General features: G+C 49.7%; 1 protein-coding gene across 1 annotated transcript in view; it reads right to left on the bottom strand.

Annotated features, from left to right (window-relative positions):
- The window catches only part of COL5A2 (collagen type V alpha 2 chain), a 384,888-nt gene that overhangs the window by 160,869 nt on the left and 209,025 nt on the right, over positions 1–14,994 (bottom strand). Inside the window, exon 5 of the mRNA XM_075317769.1 lies at positions 10,126–10,158. Within this exon, the coding sequence (XP_075173884.1) occupies positions 10,126–10,158 (33 nt within the window). The remainder of the gene's footprint in view (positions 1–10,125; positions 10,159–14,994) is intronic.

Here is a 14,994-nt window from a genome sequence, read left to right as displayed (position 1 = left end):
CTTTTCCCCATCTATATCTTTGGTCTGGGACAGCTCATAGAATTCCCTTGCTTTCAGTATCATCTATAAGCTGATTACATACATATCTACCTCTCTGGACCTGATTTTACCTCCTTATTAACCAGAATCTCACAATGTCTGTCTGCTATTTCATTCTTTTTCTCCGCTTGATTTCTAAAACTTAACATGGACTAAACAGAATTCATCACCTTTTCCCCATCTCAGTCAACCCCATAAGAGACCTTTCCTTCATAGTTAATGGCTGCTCACTCTTCCCAGTCCCGCAAACTTGCTGCCTTGGGGTAACCCTTGATTCTGCTCTCTCATTCAAGCCATATATCCAACCCCTTTCCATGTCCTTCCAACTCCAACTCAAAAATATTTCCCACATCTGTAAATGCTTTTAACCTCAAATTCAATCCACCTGTCCCTCCACTATTCCCAGACTTCTCTTGTCTGCCAATCCCTTCACTGGCTTCCCATTGTGTAGAGACTCCTGTTCAAAATCCCAATCATGACATATAAAGCAATCCATAACCTGTCGCTTTTATACATCTATGACCTAGTCTTCCGATACCTACCTGTATGCAACCGGCAGGGCCTGACACTCTCCGGACATGAGTGCCTCAGCTGCATGGAAATAGATGCAGCTGACCCACTCCTGTCTGAAGTGTGCGGCCGTGCTGGGTGATACCGATGCAAGACTCGCACGAGTCATACACAAGTGGAACTGTACCCTAAGCCGAAGAAGCTGAACACATTGATATAAATTATTCATTAATAGCCCTGATCCTTCTATGTTTAGGCATCAATAAGGTGGGGCTGCTTAGTAACTGACAGTCTTCCCTATATAAGTGTGCATACAGACATAGCATCAAACACTTGACTCCTAAGCATAGAAAGAGCAAGGATTTCAATTGATTGTTACATATTATTACAAATAATATTTTAAGGGAACCTGTCATGTAAAATGCTAATAACCATAAGATATGGGGTTAATCCGCAGGTTGGTAGCATTCTGCTGCCATGCTGCCGCTGCACTGAGGACTTTGCTGCCGGGAGGAAAAGAACTTTATTTCTCCTGGCAGCTCAGACTTTTAGCCATACAGGTGCAGATGGCGTGGTTTAAGTTACTGCTCTGTGCATAGTGAACAACAGCTCTAATCACACCCACGGGAATGACTGACAGTCGGCTCTGTACTGATGCAATACTAAGCCAGCTGTCAGTCTGTTAGGAGGTGGACAGGCTGTCACCCTGAAGACATCAATCATATTAATGCAATGTGAATTGTGATGTGTAATGTTTGAATGGCTTTGCTGGACATAGTTTACGTGAAAGTCAATGTTTGCCTGCATAATGTTGTGCAATGCCATATGAGGAAGCTGTGTTCTGCCCAGCAACAGGCAGTGAACAGTTAAGAGTTTACAGTTGGGATTAGTGCACAGAGAGAGGAGCTGGAGTGTGGGAAAAGAAATTGTTTTTCCTGTTAGGAGACCTTTAGCAAGATGAGAAGTCTTGTAGGTGTGTGTTGTGTACGAGGGAGCAATATTAGAATAGAACCATAAGTGGAAAGAGATCTACCATACAAGCAAGTGGGTGAAGCCTGCTAGGGAACTGAGTCCAGTGTCAGCCAGTTGTGGGGGACCTTAGGAAGAAAAAGGGTCAAAGGGTTTGCCCAGCTGTGGGCACATGAAGAGGGTAGGTGCTCTAGGAGCAGCCCTTGTAAGGGACAATAGCAGGGTTCACAGCATAACACACTGACCTGTGTGGCCCTGTATCAGGAAGATGGAAAATCAACTCATCTGTTCTGCCTCTATACCGTTCACAAGAAAAGTGCTATTATCAGACATTGGGACGAATGTGCCTGTGTATGATACAGAAATATCCTTGATATTACCTGCTGCCCTATGTACCTGAGTTTACTGTACAATTAAAGGAAATCTGTCACCAGGTGTTTGGTATTTCAACGGACAGCAGCATAACGTAGGCAAAGAGATTTTGAAACTTTCCATGTTTAACTTAGGTTGGTGCAGCCATTCTGACTTTATCTAAGAATTGAGTTTAGCAGAGCTGAGAGCTGTCCCTGCACACAACTGACTATCAGGTGTAAATCCCAGCAGGGGGCATGCCAGTCTGCTCTGTGCATGCAGAGGAGTCTTACCAATGTTAATCTCAGAGCAATAAACCCATTAGTATGAGTGAACAATAATAGCTGGCACACAGATAAGAGAAACAGATTTATTTTTTCTTTTTTAACTCTTGCAGCATGCTGTCCTCAGCTTACATTGCAAAATCCGTGTGACAGATTCCCTTTAAGGAACAATGTTTTTATGAAACCTTGTTTTTTCTTTAACCTGGAGACAAAGGGGTCGGATGCCAGACAGAGCACAGCAGGCCTGAAGGTCAAGGTGTCCACTATAATAACAACACCATACACAGACACCCAGAATCACTAATTTTCTGTAGTATGCTGGGACCTAGAAAGCGTGACATCAGAGTTTCACTCAAGTGCATTGTCATCACGCTGTTCTGTCTCTGTGCTGTCATGAACACAGGTGAACCTCTGAGGTCAGTGCCGCGACACAGGCTGTAGTGTGGGGCTCACAGCTGTGAAGTCAGAGCTTCATGCGTGTTCACTGTCATTGCACATCTCTGTCTCTGTGTCATGGACTGATTTGTGGAAACAGGTGAAGGACTCATGTAGCGCCCCTGAAGCCATCAGGAGCTACAAGGTACTGCATCCTGTCAAAGATGCAGGGCCTACCCCCAGGTACGCAGAAGACCATTGCCGGTAACATCAAAACATTCATTTTTAATTCCTGTTTTTCCCCATTCCCAAAGACTGGTGACAGGCTAGCTTTGGACCCAATGGATGGCCACCTAGGGGTGGAGCCGATCCAGTCCTTTAGACGACAACCAGAGGGGAGGGTTTAGACAGTCAGTAAGTGGAAGTGAGAGGAGACGGACGTAACCACACTGACAGGAGAGTGTAATGGTGACCTGAGGGCCCAGGCGTGTGGTTGCCGGTGGAGTACGGTGGAGTACTCCCAGAACCAAACCACCAACGGGGTACAGAATCCTAGGTTAGGAAAACGCTCCAGGCAGACCTGATAAAATCTGCACGGTGAGGGTACCATCCAGGACCTCACTGACCGTAAACTTTGAGACACAGTAGCAACGGGAGAACCGGGGAAAAGGACCACAGAAACTGACCCCACAGAGTTCAAGCTACCTGTCATACAGACTAAGGCCCCCTTCACACGTCCGTGAAAATCACGCACGTGTTTCACGGACGTGTCAAAGGTGCGTTTTCCCCTCCGTGTGCCGTGTTTATGTGTTCTCCGTGTGTTATCCGTGATAACACATGGAGAACGAGAACTTTCTGCTCATCTGTCCCTGGCATTGCTGTCCGTGGTGCTGATCTTCGGTCTCCAGCCCTGCCGACTCCCCACTGCTGCCGCTTCCACCGCAGTGAAGTGAATATTAAATGAGCATAATGAGCAGCAGTCGGAAGCATGTGACAGCAGCGGCAAAGACAGGAGGGCAGGAGAAAGTGAGTAAAGGTTTGTTATTTTTTTCTCTGACACGTGTGTTTCCCCGGCGCATGTCACACGGGACCGCATCCACACTACATCCGTGTGGTACATGTGCAAGCAGTGTGACACCCGTGATGCTGGAGAAAAATTGGCATGCATCTGTGTGGAGCACACGGGCTCACGTCTGCTCCACACGGAGGAACGGGCTAACGGCTACACACGTGCGTGCACATAAACCCATTGACTTTAATGAGTTTACGTGTGCCCGTGTCTCCATTACATGCGGGCACGGACCTAGCACGTACCGGAGACACGTGCATGTGAAGGGGGCCTAAAACTGAGAGACTACCAGAAGGGGAGCCCCAGACTCTCCAAGCCACGGGGACCCTCCAACCAGGGACAGGTGCAGGGGAAAGAAGTCACCAGGTCACCATACCGGCACTGGGACTAAGGGGACCAGTAGTCAAGACCAGCTTTTTCCGGGTTGTCAGCTATAACAATGCTGTGAGTAAACAAACCAGTTACACTGCAATCCCTTGTGTGGCCTACCTTCTTTCCGTGCCCAACAACATCATCTATCCCCTGGGGCCTGGCCCTACTTGCGGAGGGCCCAACAATCAGGCTGCCACTAACACCAGCCCCAGTAGTGAGAAACTGTGCAGTGGCTTCTCCATCCAAAAAGCCGCATCCCACAAGTGGCATCATGACAAACTTTTATTATATTTCCCTGTAAATAACCCCTTTTTAAAGTGACCCCCCCAGGTCACGGAACTGGGCAACGGCCACCCAGTGACACATCCCAACAATACACCGCCCGGGACCGAGTACCCCATAGCCCTGGGGCGGGTCAGCTTTTCTGGTGTCACAAACAGGTTTGGACTAGATCCGTTTACACCAGGTGATGTGCACCTTATGGACTGTGTTTTTATGAAACTGCCGCCATTTTTGTGTAAAAACTGACTACGCCACGGCAGTGGTGAAGAAGGCGCAAAAGGGGACCCCACCCACGACTCCGGCAAGCGCGGGCGGAAGGGGGCAGTGACCTGACCCATAAGCTCCCGAAGTGCTCCAGTCCCGCGAGAGAGTGGTAAGAAAAACCAAGGGGAACGGGAAGATGCAGGCGCCTGGCGACAGGGATGCAGAGGGTCCTGGTCCACCCGCGGGAGTGGCAGCACCTGGAGTAGTGGCACCGATCATGCCGATCACCCTGCCGTATGTCCCAGGAGCACCGTGGCTGCCCCAGTATGATAGCAAACTGGATGCCTTACTCGGGTTCAAAAAGAAAATATGCACCGTATTCGACATGTATGCAATGACTGGCAAGCAAGGAGTGTCTATTGTGCTGGGACGTTTAACAGGTGCAGCAGAGCTTGAAATAGAGACTAGATCAGAGGTGGACCGGGAATCAGTAACTACCATCTTTTAAAAGTTGAAAATTGCTTTTGAAACCTGTACGGAGGCCGAGCTGAGAATCAGATTTTACAACTGGAGGCAGAGATCACAGGATAGTATCAGAGACTATGTGTTACTATTACAATCAGCATTGCGGACCTTAAAACATGTAGCCCCCATCAGTGCTCCAGAAGGGAATAAGATGATGATTGAACAGTTCCTGCAGGAGTTACAATCAGTGGAGGACAGTAAGCAGCTGCGGCTGCGGGTTCTGGAACACCCAGATGTGGACTTTGTTGTTCTAAAAGACCGGGCCAAAAAAGCCCTGCAATCCCCTGCAACCACAGACTCTGCCCCCCAGTCCTTGCAAGCCAGTACCTCACCTATGAGAGTGGAGACCTCCTCCTTAACTGTGTTAGCGGCTAATGGACAGGCTGCGCCCCCTGGTGCTTCAACTGACTTGTGTTGCCAAGTGCAACAGCGGAGTAAGGATGTGGCTATGATCCTAAAAGTGGTGCAGCTCAAGCCAGAACCCAAGCCGTCGGAGAAGATCCAGTTGGCCGACTGCCCTGAGGATGTCCCATGCATGCGAGGAAGGAGGATGCCATCATCCAGAGGGAGGAGCAGCGATCGCTATGACTTGTCTGGACATCCCATCTGCCATCGTTGAAAAGAGACCGGCCATTTTGCACTAGTGTGTCCTTTAAACCGGCAAACCTTGGGGCCAAGGGCCAACCCCCAGGAATAAGATGACAAGGCCCATCTGACTGGCGCAACAGGTATGTGGGAGGACGACCAGTTCTGTCACCCTGGACGGAATCCCCACATCTGCATTGTTGGACACCGGTTCGCAGGCAAAAACCATCCCGCATGTACTCTTCAAGAGGTTTTGGTCTGATACAGACCTCATCCGGCCTCACTATTTATGCTGTTAATGGACTACCAGTAACTAAGATTGGGTTTAAGGAAGTAACCATAAAAGTGGGGAGGGTAGAGTTAAAGGGCCAAGGATTAACTGTAGTCGAAACCGATGCCAGTAATAAGAATCCATAGATGATTTTAGGCACAAATGTGATTGAAAATTGCCTGGGGGAAGTGTTGTTCTTGCTCCAACAGATTGCAGCAACTGCCGGCGCCGGGCAGCAGAGGGTCCTGCAAAAAGAAATCAGAACCCTCCTGCTGAGACAACGGGTAAACCTGTCTGGTGGGGAAATTGGTAATGTATGCATAATAGACTCTGGCCCCATTGTGATACCCCACGAAGTGAAATGATATTATGATGTCGGGCGGCAATAAGCCTCAAAGGGCAGGATTACCACGCAATGGAGGACCACGCATATATTCAGAAAATTGGTCTACAGTCCTGACAGCCAGGTATGTGGTTGATTTTTGCAGGTGAAGAGTACCCATGGGAGTGTTAAATTGTGGGGAGGAGGAAACTAAATTGCCCAGGTTCGCCACCATTGCCAAATTATTCACTGTTACAGATGACTCCATTCAGGCAGTGGAATCCCTGACCCTATCAGAACAGGCAGAAGTTGACAGGTGGTGGTACCCAAGAACAGTGTTCAGATTGTGTTAGAAGCCTACCACAATCGAGCAGGACACTTCGGATGGAAGAAGCTGGAAGCGTTGCTGCGTGACCGGTTCTAGTGGGTAGGAATGAGAACCTATATAAAAAGATGGTGCAGAAACTGTGGTCCCTTTGCACTGAGAAGGAAAGATTGCAACAGTCAAAGAGCACTGCTGCGACCCATTGTCACCAAACAGCCACTGGAAATTGTAGCCCTGGACCATGTAAAATTGACACCCAGTCGGACAGGCTATACCTATGCTCTCACAATGGTGGATCATTACTCCAGATTTTTGGTGGTCATCCCAGTGAAGGACGTGGCAGCAAGAACTGCAGCAAAAACCTTTCAGACTCACTTTTGTAGACCGCATTGATACCCAGAACTGGTATTAACAGATCAAGGTTCTGCATTTGAAGCTGAAATATTCCAAGAGTTCTGTAATTTATATGGCTGTAAAAAAACGCCAGCAAGGAGTCATTATATGTTACTGCACACTGACAAATCATGATAACGGGTGGTGTGCACACGGTCACAATTACCTAGTATTCCCGATGAGCGTAGACTGTCACGTGACCACATGCATGTGATTTGCATAGCTGCACTCATTGAAAGATACCAAATGAGTCTAGTAGGCACGTAACTACAAGTGTGTAAACTGCATGCAAGCACTCACTCACACCAAGAATACTAGAAATCATGACTATGACCACTGTCACAATTTGATAGTCTGCAGTCATATACACTGTCCAATCCTAATCTTGGGCAACATATTTCACTACTCTAGATCAACTAAACTGTTAGTTATAACCACTTTACTTTCATGCATGGACCACACAAGATCAACTACTATCTGCTACAGTATAGACTACCCATAAAAAGCTTTAAAAAGCCTTGTTACCTTTTGATAACTCATTTTAAAATATATTTGTAAGAGTCTCTGTCAGCAAAGAAAAACTGTTCAAATCAAGTACAGGCACTTGGTGCATCATGGTGGGGCTAATGATTTATATACACCTTCCATTCTGCTTGCTTTCTTACAGTCTCCACCCATCTCTGGCTCGATGAATCCAGGGCTGTTAATCAAAGAAGAGGGGAGGGTAGAGATAGAGGGGGAAAACAAGCAGGTGGGACGGTTCACCTAAATAATTAGCCCCACCATGAGACATGAATGACTGAACTGGTTTTGAACAGTCATTCTGTGCTGGCAGAGTCCCTTCAACATGCAATCTAATAATTTTATTAGTACACAGCACTACTACAGTAGTTATATGTATTATTCTATCCTGTTAGTCACTGCTGGTCACAGACAGAAGAGAGCCCTTATGCAAGAACAATATATGAACTCTTCACAGCCCAAGAGCTCATCATAATACATAATTATACCTTCTTTAGAGGTACAAATGGGGCCCCTTACTTCTGGGGCCCTGTGCGGCTGCACAGGTTGCACCGATCATATATACGCCGCTAGGAAAACATAGTAATGGTATACAGTGGGTCTTTCCCTTATGATCTTACTTCTGTTAGTCAACTGTTAATTAATGTTGGTCATGGTAATGAGACTGATGCACTATATTCACATGACAGTATTTATATCACTATCTGTGAATCATAACCAGGAGTGGATAATAAATGGAAAAGTTATAACTGTCCACCTTGCACCAGATTGTTATATAATACTAGAAGGTGGCCCGATTCTACGCATCGGGTATTCTAGAATTTACGTATTGTGTAGTTAATGTATGATTTTTGTTATATGTATATATAGATGTTGTTGTGTGTAGTTACCAAGTGTTTGTGTAGGGGCTGTACATGTTCTGGGTGTTGTCTGGGTGTGGCGGGGGGTGAGAGCAGTGTTTTTTGTGTGTTGCGTTGTGTGTCGTTCTTTGTGGAGCGCTGTGTGTCTGTATCGTTGTGTATGTGTGTTGCGCGGTTTGTGTGGGTGTGGGGTGTGTGTGTGTGTTTTGGGGGGAGGTATGTTTTGTGCAATGTGTGTATTGTACGGTATGTGCGTATATTTGTGTGTGCCGCGGTGTTTGTGTGTTGGGTGTTGTGTGTGTGCGGCGTTCTCTGTGTGTGTGTGGGTGTCTGTGTAGGGCAGTGTTTGTGGTTCCCAGTGTGTGTGTGGTGTGTTGTGCAGTGCGTGTGTGGCGGTGTGTGTGTTTTGGGGGGAGATGTGCACCCCACATCGTGCTCCATCCCCCATGCTGTGCACCCCCCATCGTGCTCAATCCCCCATGCTGCGCACCCCCCATCGTGCTCCATCCCCCATGCTGCGCACCCCCCATCGTGTTCCATCCCCCATGCTGCGCACTCCCCATCGTGCTCCATCCCCCATGCTGTGCACTCCCCATCGTGCTCTATCCCCCAAGCTGCGCACTCCCAAATGTGTTCCATCCCCCATGCTGCGCACCCCCCATCGTGCTCCATCCCCCATGCTGCGCACCCCCCATCGTGCTCCATCCCCCCATGCTGCGCACTCCCCATTGTGCTCCATCCCCCATGCTGCGCATTCCCCATCGTGCTCCATCCCCCATGCTGCGCACTCCCAAACGTGCTCCACAGTCACACATCAGACAGTAAACACGCACACATCTGATTGCATACACTCACACACACACCCCACTTCTCCCTGTGTCCACCATTGGGCGGTCCCAGCAGCTGTGCTGCACGCCGTGCTCCTCTGCCGACACTCACAGATCCGATCGCATACACTCACACACACACACTCACACATCAGAACACATGCACACACCCGATCGCATACACGCAGACACCCGATCGCATACACACACACACACACTGACGATATCGCACATACGCGCTGACACAATCACAACATCCGGAGATACCACATGCTTCCGGCCATGTGATCGTCCGGCAGGTCCTGGAAGGTCACTGCACAGTATCGCCGCCAAGAAGCAAGAGATATCACGAGATGTTGTGAGTATGTGGATGCGATCTGATGTGTGTGTGAGGTGTGTGTGAGAGTGAGTGTGACCTGATGTGTGTGTGTGTGTGTGTCTGTTATGTGTGTGCGTGTGTGTGTGTGTTCCGCCGCTGCAGGACCTTGATGCGCTCACCTCGGGGCGAGAGGCCATTCCGTGTGGGGGGCGGAGCCTGGGCGAGCGGCCAATCCGTGCTGGGGGGGCGGAGCCGAGGCGATGCGAGCGGCCAATCCATGCGGGGGGGAGGAGCCGAGGCGAGCGGCCAATCCGTGAGGGCGAGCAGCCAATCCGTGAGGCCGAGCGGCCAATCCGTGCGGGAGGGCGGGGCCATGGCGAATCCGTGAACCCAAGCGGCCAATCCGTGCGGGGGGGGGGGCCATGGCGAGCCCAGCGGCCAATCCGCTGTTTGTCACCATAAGGACATGGCCAATTCGTGCGGGGGGGTGGCGGACCCGAGGCGAGGCGAGCGGCCAATCCGTGCGGGGGGGAGGAGCTGAGGCGAGGCGAGCGGCCAATCTGTGCGGGGGGGCGGGGCCATGGCGAGCCCAGCGGCCAATCCGCTGTTTGTCACCGTAAGGACATGTCACGGTAAGGACACAATTTTGGAGCAAGAAAGACAGATAGACAGACAGAATAAGGCAATTATATATATATATATATAGATGTTTAATACTTACAGATGGTCCTGGACGTCCTCGAATTCCAGACACCTAGAATAAAACAGTACAATTAAGTTATAACATGACCATAGAAGAAGGCTCCTCAGCTGAAATGTGTAGTCGTTTTGAATTTTTGACACTATCAGATTATTATTCCACTACTACTATGTTCTCAACTTTTAATATATTTCAATAAATATTTTTTTATTTTTTGCCTGCTCACTGGACTTCTTTTTTCCTAAGTTATAAAATGTTCCATTTTAATGACCTTTTACTGAATGATCAGCATGATTGCAGTTATTTCCTTTAATATTATTAACAATATTCAATAGAAAATGACTGAATAAAAGACAATAATACTGTACATGTTCTGGAAATATTATGGCACAATTTAAAAAGGAATATGAATATTTCAACATAAACTGCTTTTGCATTCTCCTGCCTTTACATACAGTGCTGGCCAAAAGTATTGGCACCCCTGCAATTCTGTCAGATAATACTCAGTTTCTTCTTGAAAATGATTGCAATCACAAATTCTTTGGTATTATTATCTTCATTTAATTTGTCTTCAGTGAAAAAAAACAAAAAAAAATTGTCATAAAGCCAAATTGGATATAATTCCACACCAAACATAAAAAAGGGGGTGGACAAAAGTATTGGCACTGTTTAAAAAATCATGTGATGCTTCTGTAATTTGTGTAATTAACAGCACCTGTAACTTACCTGTGGCACCTAACAGGTGTTGGCAATAACTAAATCACACTTGCAGCCAGTTGACATGGATTAAAGTTGACTCAACCTCTGTCCTGTGTCCTTGTGTGTACCACACTGAGCATGGAGAAAAGGAAGAAGACCAAAGAACTGTCTGAGGACTTGAGAATCCAAAATGTGAGGAAGCATGAGCAATCTCAAGGCTACAAGTCCATCTCCAAAGACCTGAAAGTTTTTGTGTCTATGGTGCGCAGTGTCATCAAGAAGTGTAAAGCCCATGGCACTGTGGCTAACCTCCCTAGATGTGGAAGGAAAAGAAAAATTGACAAGAGATTTCAATGCAAGATTATGCGGATGGTGGATAAAGAACCTCAACTAACATCCAAACAAGTTCAAGCTGCCCTGCAGTCCGAGGGTACAACAGTGTCAACCTGTACTATCCGTCGGCGTCTGAATGAAAAAGGACTGTATGGTAGGATACCCAAAAAGACCCCACTTCTTACCCCGAGACATAAAAAAAGCCAGGCTGGAGTTTTCCACAACTTACCTGAGAAAGCCTAAAACGTTTTGGAAGAATGTTCTCTGGTCAGATGAGACAAAAGTAGAGCTTTTTGGGAAAAGCCATCAACATAGAGTTTACAGGAAAAAAAAGAGGCATTCAAAGAAAAGAACACGGTCCCTACAGTCAAAAATGGCGGAGGTTCCCTGATGTTTTGGGGTTGCTTTGCTGCCTCTGGCACTGGACTGCTTGACCGTGTGCATGGCATTATGAATTCTGAAGTGTAAAAAAGCTGGGTCTCCCTCAGAGGTCATGGGTCTTCCAGCAGGACAATGACCCAAAACACACTTCAAAAAGCACTAGAAAATGGTTTGAGAGAATGCACTGGAGACTGCTAAAGTGGCCAACAATGAGTCCAGACCTGAATCCCATAGAACACCTGTGGAGAGATCTCAAAATGGCAGTTTGGAGAAGGCACCCTTAAAATCTCAGGGACCTGGAGCAGTTTGCCAAAGAAGAATGGTCTAAAATTCCAGCAGAGCATTGTAAGAAACTCATTGATGGTTACCGGAAGCAGTGGTTCGCAGTTATTTTGGCTAAAGTTTGTGCAACCAAGTATTAGGCTAAGGGTGCCAATACTTTTGCGTGGCCCATTTTTGGAGTTTTGTGTGAAATGATCACTGATTTGATTTTTGTTTCATTCTCTTCTGTGTTTCTTCATTGCAAGCAAAATAAATGAAGTTAATAATACCAAAGAATTTGTGATTTCAATCATTTTCAAGAAGAAACTGAGTATTATCTGTCAGAATTGCAGGGGTGCCAATACTTTTGGCCAGCACTGTATCTATGAAAATGCATTAAAAGGTGACTGCTGCCCTCATCTGTGTGTTTGACCAGGGAGGCTAAATCCTGCGGCGTCTGCTTCGCTTCTGCTAAACATTAAGCTTTAGTCAGTGTAAAACATTTATCAATGGAAGGACATGTCGCGGGCGGAGGGGTCGGGAACGCCGCTCGCCTGGGAATCGCTGGCGCTCGGGTCCGGTGCTTTTGCTCCTCAGTGGCTCGAGCACGGGGCTGGACCCGGGGGGCTCGAGCAGCGCCTCCTCGCCCAAGAGTGAAAAGGGGAGGTTTGTGGTTATGGGATGTCGGTTGTGACGCCACCCACAGGGTTGTGGTGATGGTGGGCACCACCGCTGCTGGTGACGGGGGTTCCCGGGAGCGATGGCGGAGAGCAGCTGAGGTGTTGGCCCCTCCGTGGGTAGGGGCTGTTGGTCCCGGGGCCCCGGTTGGGGGATAATGAGTAGGGGATAGGTGCAGGTGCCGATGCGGGGAGGCAGCGTGGACGCGGGGGCAGCGTTCTGGTGCAGCGCGGTGCCGGATGGCACTGGTGTACTCACTCAGGGAGACAAAAACAGAGTCTCTGGTAAACCAAATGGCTGGATGTACGGGGTCCGAAGTCGGCTGCGATGTCTTCACTCTCCCCGGACGGGGTTGATGGTGGCTGTCGTTCCCTGCACCTATGTGTAAGTGTTTGACCCCTATGGATTCCCACGGGTGGTCCGTTCCCCGGCTTGGACGTGTCGGGAGAGCCCGTTTTGCCTGCAGGCTTTGGCCCTTGGATCTCTGGCTGTTGGCGGTGGCTCTTATCCGGACGGGTTGGGCTGTTGCCTTCTGACGGGACTTGGTTGGGAATGAACCCCTGAGGTCCAGACCGCAATCAGAGAATTTGACCGTTACGGCGGCTTCCGAGCCTAGTCGGGGTCTGAGTACCCTGCCTTGGTGCTTGGCTTCAATCCACTCCCCGGTTCGGTAGCGGCGGGCCACCGCCCGACCCCGGTCCTACGGTTCTGCAGACCTCCACCAACTACTGCAGACGGCCACCACCGTCTGCCGACCTTGCTGATAGTGCCTGGGCTCCAACCCAGACACTCCGAGTTCCTGCTCCTTTTACTTCACCTCAAACTAAAAACTGACTACTTTTCCTGCCTCCAGGCCTGTGAGCTCCTCGGTGGGTGGGGCCAACCGCCTGGCTCTGCCCCACCTGGTGTGGACATCAGACACTGGAGGGAGGCAACAAGGGTTTTGTTTGACGGGTGTTCCTGACCAGGGGAGGGGGTGTGTGTGTATGTGGTGTTATTCTGTGACCCCTGGGGTCCAGGGCATCACTCTCCCCCTTGGTAAAACGCAGACCGTCCATGGGTTGCCCGTCCACCACCGGTTTTATTTTCTGTAAAAAGATAAATAACAAGGAAAACAGTGGAATGCATTTTTGTTAAATCTTCCCTGACGGGAGGTATGTTACTTAAACTTTGCAAACATTAATAAAACATTCTCAATAACACGGACAGGTCCCATTTCTTCCGCTTCCCCACCCAAACAACCTAAACCTCGATGCTGCCCCTAAGAAGCGGGCAGCACCCCTTTTCTCCAGTCTGGAAAACAGAACCTGGTTCAGGTTGCCCAAGTGGGAACGGGTACGGTATCTCGCACCAGATTGTCATTCAGGGGGCCCCACGTCCAGGGGGACCCCTGACCCCAGAGAATGGTCACCGCTCCTGGTGGTGACCAGACCCCAGCCTGCTCTGCTGTGGGTCCCTCCTCCAACCTGCCTCTCCAGAGGCGGTTAACGGGACTCCAGCCCAGAATTATTTACAAGCCCACAAGTTCGTGGGTGGCCTGCTAGTTCTCGGCCGTGTTCATGAGCAGTTTCTCCTGTGGGCATGGGCTTTCACGGAAAACATGTGAATTAAGGTCCCAACGGGGGCCAAACTCTTCATAGCCAACGGGCTACCACACTGTAGATCCCAACGGGGACAACTGTTGATTACATTACTTGAGGCCGCCGTCGTCATACTCCTCCTCCAGCTCTACATCCAGACGGAATGGTGGGGGAGGGGACTGGGGCCGCCTAGGGACACTGCAGCTTCCTCTCTCCTTCACATCAAGGGTGAACCAGCCCCTCTCCCTGCAGTGTCTGGTGTACGTCACCAGGTCACCCCATTGCAGGTCTTGGCCAGGGTGGCCCGTCGGGAGATGGGAGTTCACATCCCTGGGAGCCACAAAGATTTCGGCCTCCAGGCCCGGCTCATAAATGAACCCATATCCTCGCTGGGGATCGAACCGCCTGACTTGGCCCTTGTAGATCTGGCCCCGCACCCGGTAGGTGGCATTCCGGAGGTTGTCTTTTTCTCGGATGGTGCGGGCCAGCACTTCAGCTCTCTGCTGCTCCCTGGCGGCAATCTCGCGGCCCAGCTGGTTCGGCTGCCGATCCCAAAAGGGGGCATCTGTGTACCCCAGCTGCGCGTGGGTCGGGCCCTGCTGGATCTCCCCCGTACCGGCTACAACCGATACCTTCGCTAGGAAGTCCTGCGGTGACGTGGCCTGGGATGCTGCCTTGCAGCGGTGACCCGGCGCTGCCTCAGCCGAGGCGTGGGCTTTGGACGGCGGGCCTCACTTGCTAGGCCTTCCTGCTGGCAGCCTCCACTACTTCCGCGGTCGGGCGGACTGCCGGGGCTGGGACTCCCTTAGGCACGGTCACTTCCGGGACCGGCGGCTTTTCCTTACGGACGGACATCTCCCAAGGGACCTTCCATGCTAACGGGATCGATGCGGGTGGTTCGTAGGGTCGTCCGCGGGCAGCACCTACAGGCTTTTCCTCTGGGGCGGGCGAGTTGGAC

Source organism: Anomaloglossus baeobatrachus, chromosome 7, assembly GCF_048569485.1.
Source record: "Anomaloglossus baeobatrachus isolate aAnoBae1 chromosome 7, aAnoBae1.hap1, whole genome shotgun sequence".
Lineage (NCBI taxonomy): Eukaryota > Metazoa > Chordata > Amphibia > Anura > Aromobatidae > Anomaloglossus > Anomaloglossus baeobatrachus.
Note: the sequence above shows the minus strand (reverse complement) of the source record. Positions and strands in the feature narration are given on the sequence as shown.